Source organism: Bubalus kerabau, chromosome 10, assembly GCF_029407905.1.
Source record: "Bubalus kerabau isolate K-KA32 ecotype Philippines breed swamp buffalo chromosome 10, PCC_UOA_SB_1v2, whole genome shotgun sequence".
Classification (NCBI taxonomy): domain Eukaryota; kingdom Metazoa; phylum Chordata; class Mammalia; order Artiodactyla; family Bovidae; genus Bubalus; species Bubalus kerabau.
Window position 1 is genome coordinate 20,622,333 of NC_073633.1, and position 20,001 is coordinate 20,642,333.

Sequence of the window (20,001 nt, forward strand, 5' to 3'; positions counted from 1 at the left end):
ACTTAATTAAAGCAAAAAAAAAGTGTTTTATATACATATATATGTATAAAAGTATATAAGGAGAAAAGTCTTAAGTCTGCTTATGCTTCATACACTAAGGCTGATTTTGTTTTAATTAAGTGACAAAGAAGATCAAAAGGTATTATAACAATTCAGTCACAACCTCAGATATGCAGATGACACCACCCTTATGGCAGAAAGTGAAGAGGAACTAAAAAGCCTCTTGATGAAAGTGAAAGAGGAGAGTGAAAAAGTTGGCTTAAAGCTCAACGTTCAGAAAACTAAGATCATGGCATCTGGTCCCATCGCTTCATGGGAAATAGATGGGGAAACAGTGGAAACAGCGTCAGACTTTATTTTTCTGGGCTCCAAAATCACGGCAGATGGTGACTGCAGCCATGAAATTAAAAGACGCTTACTCCTTGGAAGGAAAGTTATGACCAACCTAGATAGCATATTCAAAAGCAGAGACATTACTTTGCCAACAAAGGTCTGTCTAGTCAAGGCTATGGTTTTTCCAGTGGTCATGTATGGATGTGAGAGTTGGACTGTGAAGAAGGCTGAGCGCCAAAGAATTGATGCTTTTGAACTGTGGTATTGGAGAAGACTCTTGAGAGTTCCTTGGACTACAAGGAGATCCAACCAGTCCATTCTGAAGGAGATCAGCCCTGGGATTTCTTTGGAAGGAATGATGCTCAAGCTGAAACTCCAGTACTTTGGCCACCTCATGTGAAGAGTTGACTCATTGGAAAAGACTCTGATGCTGGGAGGGATTGGGGGCAAGAGGAGAAGGGGACGACAGACGATGAGATGGCTGGATGGCATCACTGACTTTATGGACATGAGTCTGAGTGAACTCCGGGAGTTGGTGATAGACAGGGAGGCCTGGCGTGCTGTGATTCATGGGGTTGCAAAGAGTCGGACACGACTGAGTGACTGATCTGATCTGATCTGATCTGATCAGTAGTTGTGACCATACTATACTTCAGCACTATAACCATAAATATTTACCAGTTTATAATTGGTATAATTTAAGTATGTCATGACTTTTTAAAGGTTCCAAGTTTAAAGTCTATTGATATCTTTTCATGTCTAGATTTAATTTTCATGTTCATAAGGAAACATCTGAATGTGTTTAAGCAGATGTATTTCTATCCTAGATATAGTGCAATTCCATTTATGTCCTCTTTATTTTTTCCTTTTCCACAGACTCAGTATTCATTTAAACAAGTATTTGGCACTCATACCACCCAAAAGGAGCTCTTTGATGTCGTGGCTAATCCCTTGGTAGATGACCTCATTCATGGCAAAAATGGTATAATTCTGGAGTTTTGCTGAATTTTACTTTTTCTCTTCTGGTAAAACTTTTTTGATACTTACATATTTACTTTATGTTTGGCCTTGAACTCAGTTAATTTATCAGGATTGTGTTAAACCTACTTTTTTGAGCAGTTGATTTTATTTTTTAATTCACTTATTTTTTTAAAATTTCATATTGGAGTATAGTTGATTTACGGAGAAGGCAATGGCACCCCACTCCAGTACTCTGGCCTGGAAAATCCCATGGATGGAGGAGCCTGGTAGGCTGCAGTCCATGGGGTCACAAAGAGTCGGACACGACTGAGCGACTTAATTTTCACTTTTCACTTTCATGCTTTGGAGAAGGCAATGGCAACCCACTCCAGTGTTCTTGCCTGGAGAATCCCAGGGATGGCGGAGCCTGGTGGGCTGCCGTCTATGGGGTCGCACAGAGTCGGACACGACTGAAGCGACTTAGCAGCAGCAGCAGCATAGTTGATTTGCATTGTTGTGTTAGTTTCAGGTGTACAGCTAAATGATTCAGTTGTGCATATATCCATTCTTTTTCAGATTCTTTTCCCATATAGGTCATTACAGAATATTGAGTAGATTTCCCTGTGCTATACAGTAGGTACTTGTTGGTTATCTATTTTAAATATAGTAGTGTGTGTATGTCAGTCTCAAACTCCCAATTTATCCGTCTCCTTTCGTAACCTTTGGTAATCATAAGTTTGTTTTCTAAGTCTGTGAGACTGTTTCTGTTTTATAAATAGGTTTATTGGTATACTTTTTTTTTTTTAGATTCTACATCTTAAGGGATATCATGTGATATTTGTCTTTCTCTGTCTGATTTACTTCACTTACTCACTTAGTATGATAATCTCCAGGCCCATCCATGTTGCTGCAAATGACATTATTTCATTCTTTTTATGGCTGAGTAATATTCCGTTTGATATATGTACCATGCCTTTATCCATTCATCTGTTGATGGACATTTGAGGTTGCTTCCATGTCCTGGCTACTGTAAACAGTGCTGCAGTGAACACTGGGGTGCATATATCCTTCAAACCGTGGTTTACTCTGAATACATGCCCCAGTAGTGGCATTGCTGCATCCTATGGTAGCTCTATTTTTAGTTTTTTAAGGAATCTCCATACTGTTCTCCTAGTGGTGTACCAATTTACATTCCCACCAACACTGCAGGAGGGTTCCCTCATCTCCATGCCCTCTCCAGCATTTACTGTGTGTAGACTGTTTGATGATGGCCATTTTGACCAGTTTGAGGGGATATCTCATTGTAGTTTTGATTTGCATTTCTCTAATAACGAGCAATGCTGAGCATCTTTTCATGTGCCTCTTGGCCATCTGTATATCTTCTTTGGGGAAATGTCTATTTAGGTCTTCTGCCCGTTTTTTATTTGATTGTTTTGGATGTAGAGCTGCATGAACTGTATCTTGGAGATTAATCTCTTGTTGATCACATCATTTACAAATGTTTTCTCCCAGCCTGTTGGTTGTTTTTTCATTTTGTAGATGGTTTCCTTTACTGTGCAAAAGATTTACATTTTAACTAGGTCCCATTTATTTTTGTTTTTATTTTTATTACCCTTGAAGGTGGGTCCAAAAGTTATCTCACTGATTTGTGTCAGAGTGTGTGCTGCTTATGTTTTCCTCTAAGAGCTTTATAGCATCTGGCCTTACATTTAGGTCTTTAATCTATTTTGAGTTTATTTTTGTGTATGGTGTTGGAGAATATTCTAATTTCATTTTTTTTTTTTTTTACATGTAGCTGTCAAGTTTTCCCAGCACCACTTATTGAAGAGACCCTTTTCTCCATTGTACATTCTTGCCTCCTTTGTCACAAATTGACCATAGGTGTGTGTTTCTAGGCTTTCTTTCCTGTTCCTTTGACCTGTAATTGTGTTTTTTTGTGTGTGCTAGTACTGTACCATTTTGATTTCTGTAGGTTTCTAGTATAGTCTGAAGTCAGGGAGCCTGATTGCTCCCACTTCGTTTTTCTTTCAAAGGATTGCTTTGACTATTGGGGTGTTTTGTGTTTCCGTATAAATGTAAAGAAAATTTTTGTTTTAGTTTTATGAAAAATGCTGTTGGAAATTTGAGAGAAACTGCATTGAATCTGTAGATTGCCTTGGGCAGTATAGTCATTTTGACAATATTGATTCTTCCAATCCAAGAACAGGGCATAACTTTCATTTGTGTCATCTTCAATTTCTTTCTTCAATGTCTTACAGTTTTCAAAGTACAGATCTTTTGCCTTCCTAGGTAGGTTCAGTCCTAGGTTTATTCTTTTTGATGTGATAGTAAATGGGATTATTTCCTTAATTTCTCTTTCTAGTCTTTCATTGTTAGTGTGTAGGAATGCAAGAGATTTCTGTGTATTAATTTTGTATCCTGCAACTTTACCAGATTCATTGAGGAGCTGTAGTAGTTTTCTGGTAGCATCTTTAGGATTTTCTGTGTCATCATGTCATCTTCAAACAGTGACGGTTTTACTTCTTTTCCTTCTGGACTTCTTTTTTGTTTCTTGGATTGTTGTGGCTAGGACTTCTAACACATGTTAAATAAAAATGGTGAGTAAACATCCTCATCTTGTTCCTAATCTGAGGGAATGCTTTCAGCTTTTCACCATTGAGTACGGGCATAAACTGCAGGTTTGTCATGTATGGCCTTTATTATGTTGAGGTGTGTTCCCTCTATGCCCACTTTCTGGAGAGGTTTTTGACAAGAGCATTTTCTGCATTTATTGAGATGATCAAAGGATTTTTATTTCTCAGTTTGCTAATGTGAATCACATTGATTGATGTGTAGAAACTGAAAAATGCTGTATCCTTGAGATAAATCCCACTTGATAATAGTTTAAGATCCTTTTTATGTGTTGACTGAAAAGATGAGTTTTCAAAGTTGTGAGTTAAATTTTATTTGGGGCAAAATGAGGACTGCAGCCCGGGAGACAGCACCTCAGATAGCTCTGAGAGACTGGTTTAAAGAGGTGGTGGGGGAAAGTCAACATAAAGATTTTGGTGAAGGGGAAGTTCAATGCAATCAAGTGCTTACTTTACAAAAGCTTTTCTGCTAGTCGTCAGCTGATGTCACTATGAAGGGATTTAGTGATTTTCTAGATATGAAGAGAGGCAAGGATTTGGATCATGAAATCAGTTCCTGAAAATATCTAACTATCTAAAGACCTTTTCCACCAGTTTCCCTAGAGCACAGAGTGACTCACTCTCCACCCTGAATTCCCCTCAGAGGGTGTTGAAGGTTGGCACCTGAAGCAGCATAGGGTTCAGGTGGCAAATGCTCTTGGCAAGCGCCAGTTTGTAGTTGATAACGTATTGTTGGTTGTGCTTTGCTAGTATTTGGTTGAGAATTTTCGCATCTATACTCCTCAGTCATGTTTGCCTGTAATTTTCTTTTTTGTGATAATTCTTCTCTGATTTTGGTATCAGAATGATAGTGGCCTTATAGAATGAGTCTGGGAGAGTTCTTGTCTCTGCAGTTGTTTTAGAAGAGTTTCAGAAGAATAGATGTTAACTATTCTCTAAACATTTGATAGAACTCTCCTGTGAAACTGTCTGGTCTTGGACTTTTGTTTGTTGGGAGTGCCTTTTTTTTTTTTAAATGACGTATAGTTGATTTACAATGTTATGTTAGTTTCTTCTGTACTGCAGAGTGACCCAGTTATACACATATATATTCTTTTTTATATTTTCAGTTATGGTTTGTCACAGGATAGTAAATATATTTCCTTGTGTTATATAATAGGACCTTGTTCATCCATCCTTTGTCTAATAATTTGCCTCTGCTAACTCCAAACTCCTCCTTCCCTCTAGTACTCCCTTCCCTCTGAGACCACAAATCTGTTCTCTGTATCTGTGAGGCTGTTTTGTTTTGTAGATATGTTGATCTGTGTCATATTTCAGTTCCACATGTAAGTTTTATCATGTTATTTGTCTTTTTCTGACTTAGTATGGTCATCTCTAAATCCATCCTTGTTGCTGCAGTGGCTTGTTTCATTCTTTTTTGTGTGTGTGGCTGAGTGTTATTCCAGGATCTCTGTGTATGTATGTGTGTACACCATGTCTTTATTCATCTGTCAGTGAACATTTATGTTGTTTCCATGTCTTGGCTATTGTAAACCATGAACACTGGGGTGCATGTATCCTTTCAAAACACGGTTTTCTTTAGATATATGTCCAGGAATGGGATTGCTGCATCCTATAATAGCTCTATTTTAGGTTTTTAAGTAACCTCCATACTGTTCTCCTTAGTGGTATACCAGTTTACAAACCCACCAACAACATAGAAGGGTTCCCTTTTCTCCAGACCCTCTCCAGCATTTGTTGTTTGTAGACTTCTTGATGAGGGCCATTCTGACTGGTGTGACGTGGTACCTTATTGTAGTTCTGAATTGCATTTCTCTAATAACTAGTGATGCTGATCATCTTTTCACATGCCTCTTGGCCATCTGTATGTCATCTTCGGGGAGATGTCTACTTAAGTCTTCTGTCCGTCCTATGATTGGGTTGGTTGTTTTTGTAAAAGAGATGCATGTTGTTGTTGTTCAGTTGCTCAGTTGTGTCTGCTCTGTGACCCATGGACTGCCGCACGCCAGGCCTCCCTGTCCTTCACCCTCTCCCGGAGCTTGCTCAGACTCATGTCCATTGAGTCAGTGATGCCATCCAACCATCTCATCCTCTTTCGTCCCCTTCTCTTCCTGCCTTCAATCTTTCCCAGCATCAGGGTCTTTTCCAGTGAAGTTGGCTCTTTACATCACGTGGGCAAAGTATTGGAGCTTCAGCATCAGTCCTTCCAATGAATATTTAGGACTGATTTCCTTTAGGATTGACTGGTTTGATCTCCTTGCAGTCCAAGGGACTCTCAAGAGTCTTCTCCAACACCACAGTTCAAGAGCATCAGTTCTTTGGCACTCAGCCTTCTTTATGGTCCATCTCTCACATCCATACATGACGACTGGAAAAACCATAGCTTTGACTATATGGACTTTTGTTGGCAAAGTAGTGTCTGCTTTTTAATACACTGTCTAGGTTTGTCACAGCTTTTCTTCCAAGGAGCAAGCATCTTTTAATTTCATGGCTGCAGTCACCATCTACAGTGATTTTGGAGCCCAAAAAGATAAAGTCTCTCACTGTTTCCATTGTTTCCCTATCTGTTCCCCATGAAGTGATGGGATCAGATTCCATGATCTTAGTTTTTTTGATTGTTGAGTTTTAAGCCAGCTTTTTCACTCCTCTTTCACCTTCATCAAGAGGCTCTTTAGTTCCTTTTTGCTTTCTGTTGTAAGGATGGTGTCACCTGCATATCTGAGGTTATTGATATTTCTCCCTGCAATCTTGATTCCAGCTTGTGCTTCATCCAGCCCGTCATGGCACATGATATACTCCGCATATAAGTTAAATAAGCAGGGTGCATGGGTTGTTTGTATTTTGGAGATTAATCCCTTGTTGGTCACATCTTTTGCAAATGTTTTCTCCCAGTCGGTTGGTTGTCTTTTCATTTTGTTGATGGTTTCCTTTCCTTGCAAAACTTGTAAGTTTGGTTAGGTCCCATTTGTTTCTTTTTGCTTTTATTTTTATTGCCTTGGGAGACTAACCCAAGAAAACATTTGTTACTGTTTATGTCAAAAACATCTTGCCTATGTTCTCTTCTAGAAGTTTTGTGATATCCTCTTATTTTGTTTGCTTTCTGGCCATTCCATGTGGCATGCAGGAGTTTCCTAACCAGGGATTGAACCTGGGCCTCCACAGTGAAAGCACCAAATCCTAACCAGTAGACCACTAGGGAACTCCCAGTGTCTTATGATTAGTTATATTATTAAGCCGTTTCGAGTTTACTTTTGTGTATGCTGTAAGGGTATGTTCTTTCTTCATCGATTTACATGTGGCTGTCCTCTTTCCCATCACCACTTGCCACAGACACTGTCTTTTCTCCATTCTTGCGTCCTTTATCAAAGATTAGTTGTTAAAAAAAGATTAATTGTTTATAGGTGTGTGGGTTTGCTTTGGGGTTCTCTGTTTTGTTCCATGGATCCACCTATCTGTTTTTGTGCCAATATCCTGTTGTTTTGATTACTGTAGCCTTGTAGTATTGTCTGAAGTCTGAGAGAGTTATGTCTCTTGCTTTGTTCTTTTTCCTCAGGATTGCTTCGGCAATTCTGGGTCTTTTGGTTTCATGTTAATTTTAGTATTATTTGTTCTATTTTTGTGAAAAGTACCATTGGTAATTTAATAGAAGTCACATTACATCTGTAGATTGCTTTGGGTAGTCTGGCTCTTTTAGAAAAATTAGTTTTTCCAATCCAAGACCATGGGATATATCTTTCTATTTCTTTGAATCATCTTTAGTTTTCTTTATTAATGTTTTATAGCTCTCAGCATATGTCTTTCACCTCCTTGGTGAGATTCATTCCTAAGCATTTTATGTTTTTTGGTGTGAGTTTAAAACGGATTGTTTATTTGTTGTTGTTCAGATGCCAAGTCATGTCCAACTCTTCACAACCCCATGGACTATATAGCATGCCAGGCTTCCCAGTCCCTCCATTTCTTGTTTATTTACATTCACTTTTTGCTATTTCATTGCTAGTGTAAAGAAATGCAACTGATATCTGTACGGATACAAGATTAATCTTGTATCCTGCTACCTTACTCTGGAGAAGGCAATGGCCACCCACTCCAGTACTCTTGCCTGGAAAATCCCATGGATGGAGGAGCCTGGTGGGCCGCAGTCCATGGGGTCTCGAAGAGTCGGACACGACTGAGCGGCTTCCCTTTCACTTTTCACTTTCATGCACTGGAGAAGGGAATGGCAACCCACTCCAGTGTTCTTGCCTGGAGAATCCCAGGGACGGGGGAGCCTGGTGGGCTGCTATCTCTGGGGTCGCACAGAGTCAGACACGACTGAAGTGACTTAGCAGCAGCAGTCACTAAGTCGTGTCCAACTCTTTGTGACCCATGGGCTGTAGCCTGCCAGGCTCCTCTTGCCAGGATTTCTCAGGCAAGAATACTGGAGTGGGTTGCCATTTTTATCTCCATTATAATATAGTACTGTTGTCTATATTCACTGTACTGTGCATTATATCTCTAGGTCTTATTTACCCTTGTTGTAAGTAGTAAACTTAACATCTCTTCTATCCTCCCACTTACTGTTCCCAAGTAACCACTGTTTTACTTGATTTTTACAAATTTGGCTTTATAAAATTCCACAAATAAGTGACATCAGAGTACTTGTCTGACTTAGCTCACTTAGCATAATGTGCTCAAGGTTTATCCAGGTTGTCTCAAATGGCAAGATTTTATTCCTTATTATGAAAGTGAAAGTCACTCACTTGTGTCCGACTCTTTGTGACCCCATGGACTATACAGTCTATGGAATTCTCCAGGCCAAAATATTGGAGTGGTAGCTGTTCCCTTCTCCAGGGTATCTTCCCAACCCAGGGATCGAACCCAGGTCTCCCACATTGCACATAGATTGTTTCCAGGTGAGCCACCAGGGAAGCCCTTTCCTTATTATGGCTGAATAATATTCCATTGTGTTTATATAACATGTTTCTTTGTCCATTGGTTTGTGGACGCTTAGGTTGTTCCCATGTCTTGGCTATTGTAAATAATTCTGAAATGAATGGGGGGGTGGTGTAAATATCTTTTCAAGGTAGTTTTTAAATTTTCTTCAGAAACTTTATTATGTTTAGGTATGTTTCTTCTGTACCCAATCTGCTTAGGGTTTTTATTATGAAAGAATGTCGTATTTTGTCAAATTGTTTTTCTGCATCTGTTGAGATGATCATGTGATTTTATCTTTTATTTTATTAATATGTTTATTGATTTCCTTACATTGAACCATCCTTACATTCAAGGCATAAATCCCACTTGGTTGTTATGTATAATTCTTTTTAACTGTTCTTGAATTCAGTTTGCTGATACTTTGTCGAGACTTTCTGTTCCTATATTCATCAGGGATGTCGGGTCTATAGTTCTCATTTCCTGTGGTGTCATTTGTTTTGTAAGTAGGTACATTTATCATTTTTATTTTTTTTTAGATTCTGCATATAAGCAATATCATGTGATATTTGACTTAGCTTCACTTAGTCTGATACTCTACAGGCCCATCAATATTATGCAAATGGCATTATTTCATGCATTTTAATGGCTGAGTAATATTCCATGTGTATGTATACCACAATTTCTTTATCTCTTCCTCTGTTGATGGACATTTAGATTGTTTCCACATCCTGGCTATTGTAAATAGTCCTGCAGTAAACACTGAGGGGCATGTATCTTTTTGAATTACAGTTTTCTCCAGGTGTATTCCCAGTAGTGGGATTGCTGGATCTTCTTTTCCAGTTTGGATTCCTTTAATTTCTTCTTCTTCCCTGTTTTCTGTGGCTAGGACTTCCAAAACTATGTTGAATAAAACTGGTGATAGTGGACATACTTTTCTTGTTCCTGAGCTTAATGGGAATCCATTCCACTTTTCACCATTGAGTAAGTGACGTTAGCTGTAGGTTTTCCACATATGGCCTTTATTGTGTTCCCTTAGTACCCACTTTCTGGACAGTTTATCAAATGCTTGCTGAATTTTTTCAAAGGCATTTCTGCACCTATTGAGATGATCATATATATGGCTTTTATTCTTCAGTTTGTTAATGTAGTATATCACACTGATACACTGCAGATGTTGAAAAATGATTGCATACCTGGGATAAATCCCTCTTGATCATGGTGTGTTATGCTTTTAATGAATTGTTAGGTTTGCTTTGCTAGTACTTTGCTGAGGATTTTTGTGTCTTTGTTTATCAAAAGATGAGCAGCGTATTCATCTGTGTAATTTTTTTTTTTTTTGAGGTATTCTTGACTTTTTTTATCAGGATTATAATCGCCTCATAGAATGGGATTATTTCTTTCTCTGCAATTTTTTTTGGATAGTTTCAGAGGGATAGATAATAACTCTTCTTTAAATGTTTGATATTTGCCTGTGAAGCCATCTGTTTCTGGACTTTTTTGTTGGGATTTTTCCAGTCAGTTTCAATTTTAGTACTTGTGATTGGTCAGCAAACCAGATTTTAGTTTCATTGCTCCTTTCTGTTGTTTTCTTCATCTCTATTTAATTCTGCTCTAATCTTTATAAATTCTTTGGTTCTACTTGCTTTGGGTTTTGGTTGTTCTTTATCTAGTTGTTTTGGTGGTGATGGTGGTGGTTTAGTTGCTATGTCGTGTCTGACTCTTGTGATCCCATGGACTGTAGCCTGTCAGGCTCCTCTGTCCATGGGATTCTCCAGGCAAGAATACCGGAGTGGGTTGCCATTTCCTTCTCCAGGGGATCTTCCCGACCCAGGAATTGACCCTGGGTCTCCTGCATTGCAGGCAGATTCTTTACCGACTGAGCAACAAAGTTGCTTTAGGTGTAAGGTTAAGTTGTTTGAGAGTTTTCTTGTTTTCTGAGGTAAGACTGTATTGCTATAAACTTCCTTGTTGGAACTGCTTTTCCTGCATCACATAGGTTTTTACTTATTATGTTTTGCTATTTATCTTTAGGTATTCTTTGCTTTTCTCTTTGATTTCTTCAGTGATCTATCAGTTGTTTAGTAGCATCGTTTAGCCTCTACTTGTTTGGGTTTTTTGACAGTTTTTTTTCTTGTGATCAATCTCTAATCTTTTAGTGTTGTGGTCAGAAAAGATGTCTGATATGATTTCAATTTTCTTAAATTTACTGAGACTTATTTTGTTATCCAGCATATGATCTATCCTGGAAAATGTTTCATGCGCACCTGCGACGAATGTGTATTCTATTGCTTTTGACAGGATGTTCTATAAATATCAGTTAAGTCTCTGGTGAAAAGTGTCATATAAGGCCTGTGTTTCCTTATTGATTTTCTGTGTGGATGATCTGTCCACTGATGTAAGTGGGCTGTCAAAGGCTCCCTATTACTGTTTTACTGTGATTTTTCCATTTATGGTTGTCAGCATTTACCTTATTTATTGAGGTATCGAGTAGTTAATATTAAGTGTTTTTTAATACAGTATTAGAAATATTATAAGTGAAGAACTTTTAAGATACAACCCATTGTGACTTGCACTATATAATTGTGGCTTGTTATGTTGTAGGTCTCCTTTTTACATATGGTGTGACGGGAAGCGGAAAAACTCACACTATGACTGGTTCTCCAGGGGAAGGAGGGCTGCTTCCTCGCTGTTTGGACATGCTCTTTAACAGTATAGGGTCATTTCAAGCTAAACGATACGTAAGTGTGTGTGTGTTTTTTTTAATTGTATTGTGACTCTCACTAAAAGACATAGGTGCCAAAATACCTGTGAATATAATTATTAAGGGAGAGCCAAGGCACTGAATACCTTTTAAAACCTTAAATATGTTTAAATGTTAACTGTCTTGTTTCTTAAATATATTTCTTACTATTTATGACAAAGTCTAAAAATTATGGTCTGATTTTTGCCCTCACTTCAAGGTTTTTAAATCTAATGATAGGAATAGTATGGATATACAATGTGAAGTTGATGCTTTATTAGAAAGGCAGAAGAGAGAAGCCACACCCAATCCAAAGACCCCCTCTAGCAAGTAAGTAATTATATGTTATAATTCTGACCTAATGGGAACCCTGTCTGGTCAGTTCAGAAGTGGAGAAGTTGGTCTGACAGTTGACTTTAGTGAGATAAAAGTTGAGGGATGTTCTTAATTATGTTTGCTCAGATGTTCTATTTGGTTTTGAATGCACTGCCCTTGAATCACTGTGTAGGGAAAAGGTGCCACTCTGGGTGAAAGAAGGTGTAAAAGTCTGTGCCGTGTATCTGGAAAGACATGGGAGAACGCTGGCCCAGCCATGAGTATGAATAAAGTTGCTCTGTGCATTCTTGCTTGTATTAGAGGTCATTTCTCATAATGTGTAAGATGAGATTGAGACTTTTTTTTTCTTTTTTCAGACGACAAGTAGATCCAGAGTTTGCAGATATGATAAATGTACAAGAATTTTGCAAAGCAGAAGAGGTTGATGAAGATAGTGTCTATGGTGTATTTGTCTCTTATATTGAAATATATAATAATTACATATATGATCTATTGGAAGAGGTGCCGTTTGATCCCATAAAGCCTAAGTAAGTAGTGAAGAGAGTCCCTTCTTAGCTGACTAACCTTGACGAAGTCACTTCACATCAGTGACCTTAGTTTTTTCCTCAGCTATAGATGGGGATAAAGCTTACTTCTGTTTTCAAAATGAAATATAACTCATATATCATGCAGTTGGTGTGTGGTGAATAGTTCTGTTATTTACTTGATATGTAGTTAGGAAAACCAGTGGTTAAAGCATCTAAGGAGAATATTTGCCTTAGACTTTACTTTCGGAGAAGGAAATGGCAACCCACTCCAGTATTCTTGCCTGGAGAATCCCATGGATGGAGGAGCCTGGTGGGCTACAGTCCACGGGGTCGCAAAGAGTCACGACTGAGCGACTTCACTTTCACTTTACTTTTGAAAACTCTTGGCCCTAGGCTATATTTTGAGAAGGCTCTTAATTGTATAAAGAAGTGTCCCTATAGACATGCCTAGGGGCTACCTTTCAAGAACCTAACATTTAATGTTGGGAGTTTGCAGCCTGTAATCTGTGTCCTAGTGATCTCCACAGAATGGAGCCTAAAGCTGCTGTCTGCACAGCTAATAGTCACAGACCTTCCATCATTGATTAATAAGAAGCGACATCCGTATTGTCATTGCACCAGAGTTAAAAGACTATGCCTTAGATTTCCTTGGGTCTTGCCCTGCTGAGACTGAAGGCCAGCTACAGTCTGCATTACACATTACCTCTGTGCCAGAGTGGACTCTGGAGTCTCATGTCTAATAACAGTACCTTGTTCACAGTCTTCAGCTAAATGCTTGTCTTCAGTGCTGTCTTTGTTAGGGCCTCTTAAGACGTGAATAATGTGAAGACCTGTATTATATATTTAACTTTCATGTATATGACTCAGTCAGATATTATTGAAGGAACAGCTAGATTTGGAAAACCATTACACTGATGTGTCAATATATCCACTTTATATTATAAATATAATATTTATATTAAAGAGTTTATAGACTATTTTATAGATTAATTACTTTTTAACTTAGTATTTATATTAAATAGTTAGTGTTTATAGACTAAATTATTATCAGGCTTCCCTGGTGGCTCAGTTGGTAAAGAATCCGCCTGCAATGCAGGAGACCTGGGTTCAATCCCTGGGTTGGAAAGATCCCCTGGAGAAGGAAATAGCAACCCATTCCAGTATTCTTGCCTGGGAAATCCTATGGACGGAGGAGCCTGGCAGGCCACAGTCCATGTGGTCCTAAGAGTTGGACATGACTTGTCAACTAAACCACCATAGACTAATTACTTGTTTCAGAGTGTCAGTTGTGTGTACCCGTTTCCTAAACGTTTTTGATGTCATTCGTTGCTACTAATCACTTTCACTCTGCACATGTACCAAGTTTCTGTTCCATCTGTTCCAAATGAGATTGTTTTCTAAGAAGCCTATCTTGTTTATATTATGTAAATAAAGACTGACAAATGTGACTGTATGCCTTGTAACCTTCCTGGTAACACCTTGAGTGAACTCACAGGATGCTTATTTGGCAGTGAATTCATTTTGTTAGGGTGGTGTTTAACCTGTTTTTTGTTTTTTTTTGGAGCTGATTTAAGGTTTAGTTTTTAATACGATGAAGGAGAATTTTAAAGATACGACTCATTGTAACTGTCACATACTCTAGACTGAATGTGTTGTTATGAGATGGCTGCTGTAGAAACAGTAACGTCTGCCTTATTCCTTTGGTAGGTGGAACAGTTGCAGCACACCCATGAGGAACACAGATTTTGTGTATGTGATGTGTTGACTCTTTTCTTAAGGAGAAGGGTGCAGTTATACTAGTGGTTGGCATTTGTGGCATGTTCGCATGTAGGTGATTTTTCATTGGTCCTGGGCCAGCTGCTACCTTATCTAAGCCCCTCCTTCCTGAGAAATCTGCCATTGGCTGAATAATGGTGGCTGGTGACTGTTTCTGCCCCAACTATTCACACGACTGAGGCCAAAAAGGCAGCATCTTCCCCATCTTCATCATAACTTAAGAGTAAAACTTGACCAGCCACTTTGAAAGGATTGCCACTCCTGGTATATACCAAACTCCTTCTGAATTTGTTTTGTTGACAGAACCAGCTCAATCTGTTGATCTTTTAAAATTAAGAAAATGCTAGATTTTGATGCTTAACCTTTGCATGTGATGGTGCTTACCACTCCTGTGATCTCTGATTAGTAAGTGTTGTTTCATGTGCTTTGTAGGAATGAATTAGAGCAAAGCTTTTATAACAAAATAGATTCCTGTTATGTAACTAATCTTAACTGTATATCCTTATTCTTATCCAAGTGTAATATTCTTCTGGAGTCTTGCTTAGGCTTATTCCCATTCTAAGAATGGATATCATGTTGCCTGACATTTTAGTCCTTAAGTCCTGAGATAGCTTAGGAAACTAATGTGTTTTTCTTTCCCCTAGACCTCCACAATCTAAACTGCTTCGTGAAGACAAGAACCATAACATGTATGTGGCAGGATGTACAGAAGTAGAAGTGAAATCTACTGAGGAGGCTTTTGAAGTTTTCTGGAGAGGTTAGAAGCAGAGTTAGAAGTACAAATCTATAAAGTGATAAATATAATCCTGAAAGTTGCTACTCTACTGACAATACTTTTTAGTTGGGTAGAAAGTATATACACTGAAATGCGCAATGATTTCTCTGTCACTGTAGGCCAGAAAAAGCGACGAATTGCTAACACACATTTGAATCATGAGTCCAGCCGTTCCCATAGTGTGTTCAACATTAAATTAGTTCAGGCTCCCTTGGATGCAGATGGAGACAACGTCTTACAGGTAAAGGTTTAATGTGTGGAGTTTTTCCTGTTCTGAATCTTTAATTTAGGAATTAGGGTTAAATCATGAAGGTTTCATTACACTGAGTACTGTGCTAGAATTATCTTATATGTAGCTGATGACATTTTTAAAAAATGTTGCATTAATTAGGTAGTATAGTTCTAGGAAGTGTTAGTTGCTCATGACTCAGTTGTCCGACTGCTTGAGACCCCATGGACTGTAGCCTGCCAGGCTCCTCTGTCCATGGGATTCGCCAGGCAAGAATATTGGAGTGGGTTACCATTCCCTTCTCCAGGGGATCTTCCCGACCCAGGGACAGAACCTGAGTCTCCCACGTTGTAGGCAGATTCTTTACCATCTGAGCCACCAGGGAAACTCTTGTTCTAGGAAACCGGCTATTAAATCATAGAACCTGGAATTTTGTTGTGAAAAAGATTTACAAATCTTTATAAATATCTAATAGAGGAGATAAAATATGTTATGATTCATTGTTTTTCTCTGAAGACTCATTTTGTATGTAGAAATTGTTCCTGGTTTTAAAGTGTTACCAACAAACTTTTCAGGAGTGGTCAGTTCTAGATTGTTCTCTCTTGGTGACAGGCCAGTGGAGCCTGCAGCTGCTGGTCACTGTTTAATGCTGGGCCTTTCATGCTGCAAGGCTTATATTAATTAGTAACAGCATCTGAGCCTGAATATAAAGATCATTTAATGAGTTTAAGGTATTACAATGTAATCCCATTCAAAACATACCATGAAATTGTGGTATATCACGAAGGTTTTCAGATGGCAGTAGATGGTACAGCATGGTACTAAAGACCACCAGGATTTGAATTCTGGTTTGTATGCATTTACTAGCTGTAATTACCTAGTTGTAATAAACTCCTCTACATAATAAATAATTTCTATGTGATAACTTCTGCATACAAAATGAGTCTTCAGAGAAAAACAATGAATCATAACATATTTTATCCCCTCTATTAGATATTTATGAAGATTTGTAAACCTTTTTCACAACAAAATTCCAGTTGTAATGCTGTGAGGATTAAATGAGGTGATGCATGTAAAGCCATTGCTTGGCTTACAGTCAGCACTTGATAAATGTTAGCTAGAAAATGCTTCTAAGTCTCTATACACTTGCTTTCCTCTGAATCACATCTAATATATTAGTAATATCAGTTATGTGTCTCTTGACTTTCTTATAAAAGTTATTAGAGTATTATGAAATTATTAAGCTGTAAGATTATTAAATATCTCATTATACAAATATTTAGTCTTGCTCTAGACTATTTAGCGGACATTTAATTGAGCTCCTACTGAGTACTTGAAACTGTGCGGTACTGGAGATGAAGTGGTTAAAAGACAGAGTTCCTGTTTTTGTGGAGCTTACAGTGTAACATAGTCTGCAAGTAATGTCATGAGGATATTTATCGTATGCTTTTAGTAAACTGTTCCCCCCAAACATGTATCCTTCCCCCTTATTATGCATTTTGTGTTATGTAAACCAGTTATAACTCATGTGATTGGCATTATCTTCCCTTCAGGAAAAAGAACAAATCACTATTAGCCAGTTGTCCTTGGTAGATCTTGCTGGAAGTGAAAGAACTAACCGGACAAAAGCAGAAGGGAACAGATTACGTGAAGCTGGTGAGCAAAGCATAGTATTTACTTATTGCTACAACTTTAAAAAACTCGCAATGCCAGTTTATTGCCTGCTTATTGATGGTTTAAGCCTAACTGTCTGAAATTTGACTAAAAATTTAGAGGCTAAGTGACTAGTGCTTCTTCTTTAGTTATGCTGGTTTCATGTTGATCTATTACACTAATTTCTCTAAGAATGACGTGGTGGTTTAGTTGCAAAGTCATGTCTGACTCTTGGGACCCCATGGACTGTAGCCCTCCAGGCTCCTCTATCTGTGAGATTTTCCATGCACGAATACTGGAATGGGTTGCCAATTCCTTCTCTAGGGGATCTTTCCAACTCAGGGATTGAACCTGCGTCTCCATGCTGCAGGTGGTCTCCTACTTTGCACGCAGATTCTTTACTAAGCCACCAGGGAAGCCTAAGAGTGAGGAAAAGTGACTAAATATAAAGTAAGTTATATTCCTGTTGAAAGTGTTAGATCTATGGCTAGAGTGGTCCATAAAATTAAGTGATTTAATAGTTCCTCCAACATTCACAGTGGTAAAAATCGGCTTCCGGAGATAGGAAAAATCTTTGAACACAAAAGCCATTTGAAATCTGTTTTTCTAATTTTTCATTTAATACAGCCATTTATGACATGATTTATGCTAATAACATTCATGGAGTACCTACTGTGTTACAGGAATTGAAGACATACCTAGTACAAGAGAGGCAAACAGCTAGTAGAGCGTGAGGGAGGTGAGCAGCAGGTGCTATGGGAATACAGAGCCGGGCTGTTCCATCCATTCTGGGGCTGTATGTGAGATGGGGCTTTGGCGAAGAATGCGTGGAGCTGATGAGGCATGAGCTCTTAGAAGAGCGATGGGATTAAAGCCATCATCCCTGGGAGAACATGGCACGGTCAGGGCAGCTGAAGTGGAGGGCGTGGGTTGCTGAACCGTGGCCCCTGAGGCAGGAGGGCAAGGCAAGTTCATGAAGACCCTGGACTATCACATTAGTGTGAATTTCTTGTTGAAGGAATAATGGTGACTACCAATTATTAAGGGCTGAGTATTTATCATAGAATCTACTATATATCGGAGAAGGCGATGGTACCCCACTCCAGTGTTCTTGCCTGGAGAATCCCAGGGACGGGGGAGCCTGGTGGGCTGCCGTCTATGGGGTCACACAGAGTTGGACACGACTGAAGCAACTTAGCAGCAGCAGCAGCAGTAGCAGCTACTATATATGGGCTTGATTTCTTGATTCTGACTTTACAGGATTGGATCATACCCATTGTGTCAGACTGGAAGAGGTTAAGTAATTTTCTCAAGGTTAGAGCCTGGTTCGAACCCAGGTTGGTTGAACTTCCAAAACTTGTTATCTTTCTGCTGTTACACAGCCAGTGAAGGATCAGTTTTAAAAAGATTTTCCCAGTGTAGTAGATTAATTATCAGAGGCAAGTCTGGAGAGATGAAAACCAGTTGGGAACCTTTTGCAGTAATTCAGATGAGCAGTCCTGTCACCTGGAGGCAAAGGTCAGCCAAAACTAAGAGCTAGTTTGGAAGCAGGCCCACCTGGATGTGGAGAGGAAGGAAGAGAGGAGGATAAATCAAAGAAAACCTTGATTGAGGAGAAGTAGTTTGAGGTGCAGGTGTGGGCAGCTAAGAGTTGTGTGTTGCACATACTCAATTTATTCAAGTGTAGGTGCCTAGCAACTGGATGCAGAGGTAGGTAGATATGGAAGGAGAGAGATTTGACTTGAGGATTATAGGTTTAGGTTTTGCCAGTGAAGACATGATTGAAGCGATGGGGAAGATAAGATTATTCATGGAGTAAAAGGAGGAACACTGAGGGCAGGGCCTCGAGGACAATAGATCCTTGAGTCTGGGAAGGACAGTAGTGGGTAATAGCCAGGTGGCTTGGAGTTATGAAGTGACTCAACACACACTTTTTAAAATTTTTTTTATTTTTTGCTGTGCCAAGTCTTTGTTGCTGCGCGTGTTTTCTCTGGTTGCAGTGGGGGGTCTACTCTCCAGTTGCAGCATGCAGGCTTCTCATTGTGGTGGCTTCTCTTGCTGAGAAGCAGGGGCTCTAGAGCGCATGGGCTTCAGTAGTTGCAGGGCACGGGCTCAGCAGCTGTGGCGCACTGGCTTAGCTGTTCTGCATGAATGTTCAGTTGTGTCTGATTCTTTGTGACCTGGTGGACTGTAGCCCACCAGGCTCCTCTGTCCATGGGATTCTCCAGGCAAGAATACTGGAGTGGGTTGCCATTTCCTTCTCCAGGGGATTTTCCCAACCCAGGGATTGAACCTGCATCTCTTGTGTCTCCTGCATCGGCAGGCAAATTCCTTACCACTGAGCCACCTAGGAAGCTCTGGGCTTAGTTGCCCAGGACTAACTGCACACATGCATTATATACGTCCATATGAAAAGACAAGGCATCCAGGATCCATATCACAAGAGGAAGGACTGACCTTGGAAAAGCAGGTTTAGCTGGATTGGAAGGAAAGAAGAAACCTGAGGATTCTGATGCTTTGGGGACAAGAACAGAAACCTTATCAGTGTTGACATGATGGGGAAGAGGTGACACGGTTAGGGAGTTAAAAGTAGACTGGGGCTGGTTTGTGGCTGGGGCACATGACAACCTCAGGTTTCTAGAGGTTTCAGAGTTCTGAGTGACAAGGTTCAGGGCGTGGCTATAATGCTAAAGAGAGAAAGAGTTCCTGGACTTGCGGTCTGGGCCCTCTGATGGCATGTTAGAGTGACCTTCTGTTAGATGCTGAAGTTGACCCAGGAGCTGGCACGTAAGGGGAATGTGTTTGAAGAACAACAGCAAGGGACTAGGAAAATGCGGCTGGCCGCCTGCTGCTCACCATCCTTTTAATATGTCAGGCTTTTAGAAAGTAGGCAACTTTTATTCACAAGGCTTCAGGAGAAGCACCAGTCTTCTGGGAAATAAAAATAAGGTTGTACGGTTTTGCATCATGGGTAGGGTGAAGCCTGTGGATATGATTCAGAATATTTTAGAATGTATACCATAAAATACAGGATTACAAAGAAACCATTAGACTGAAATGTGTTTTTAAAAGTATTCTTAAAACCTTTGTCATACAGTAATTTATATGCTTTATTAATGCCTTAAACC

General features: G+C 39.3%; 1 protein-coding gene across 7 annotated transcripts in view; it reads left to right on the forward strand.

Annotated features, from left to right (window-relative positions):
- The window catches only part of KIF23 (kinesin family member 23), a 39,001-nt gene that overhangs the window by 7,929 nt on the left and 11,071 nt on the right, over positions 1–20,001 (forward strand). For 3 of the 7 annotated variants that reach the window (XM_055536837.1, XM_055536839.1, XM_055536841.1), the window contains exons 4-11: positions 1,210–1,315; positions 11,439–11,575; positions 11,798–11,907; positions 12,270–12,440; positions 14,148–14,189; positions 14,861–14,973; positions 15,111–15,232; positions 16,774–16,876. In XM_055536837.1, coding sequence (XP_055392812.1) covers positions 1,210–1,315; positions 11,439–11,575; positions 11,798–11,907; positions 12,270–12,440; positions 14,148–14,189; positions 14,861–14,973; positions 15,111–15,232; positions 16,774–16,876 — 904 coding nt within the window. Of the gene's footprint in view, positions 1–1,209; positions 1,359–11,438; positions 11,576–11,797; positions 11,908–12,269; positions 12,441–14,147; positions 14,190–14,860; positions 14,974–15,110; positions 15,233–16,773; positions 16,877–20,001 lie in introns of all 7 variants that reach the window. The other 4 variants (XM_055536838.1, XM_055536840.1, XM_055536842.1 and 1 more) reach the window with 3 other exon arrangements.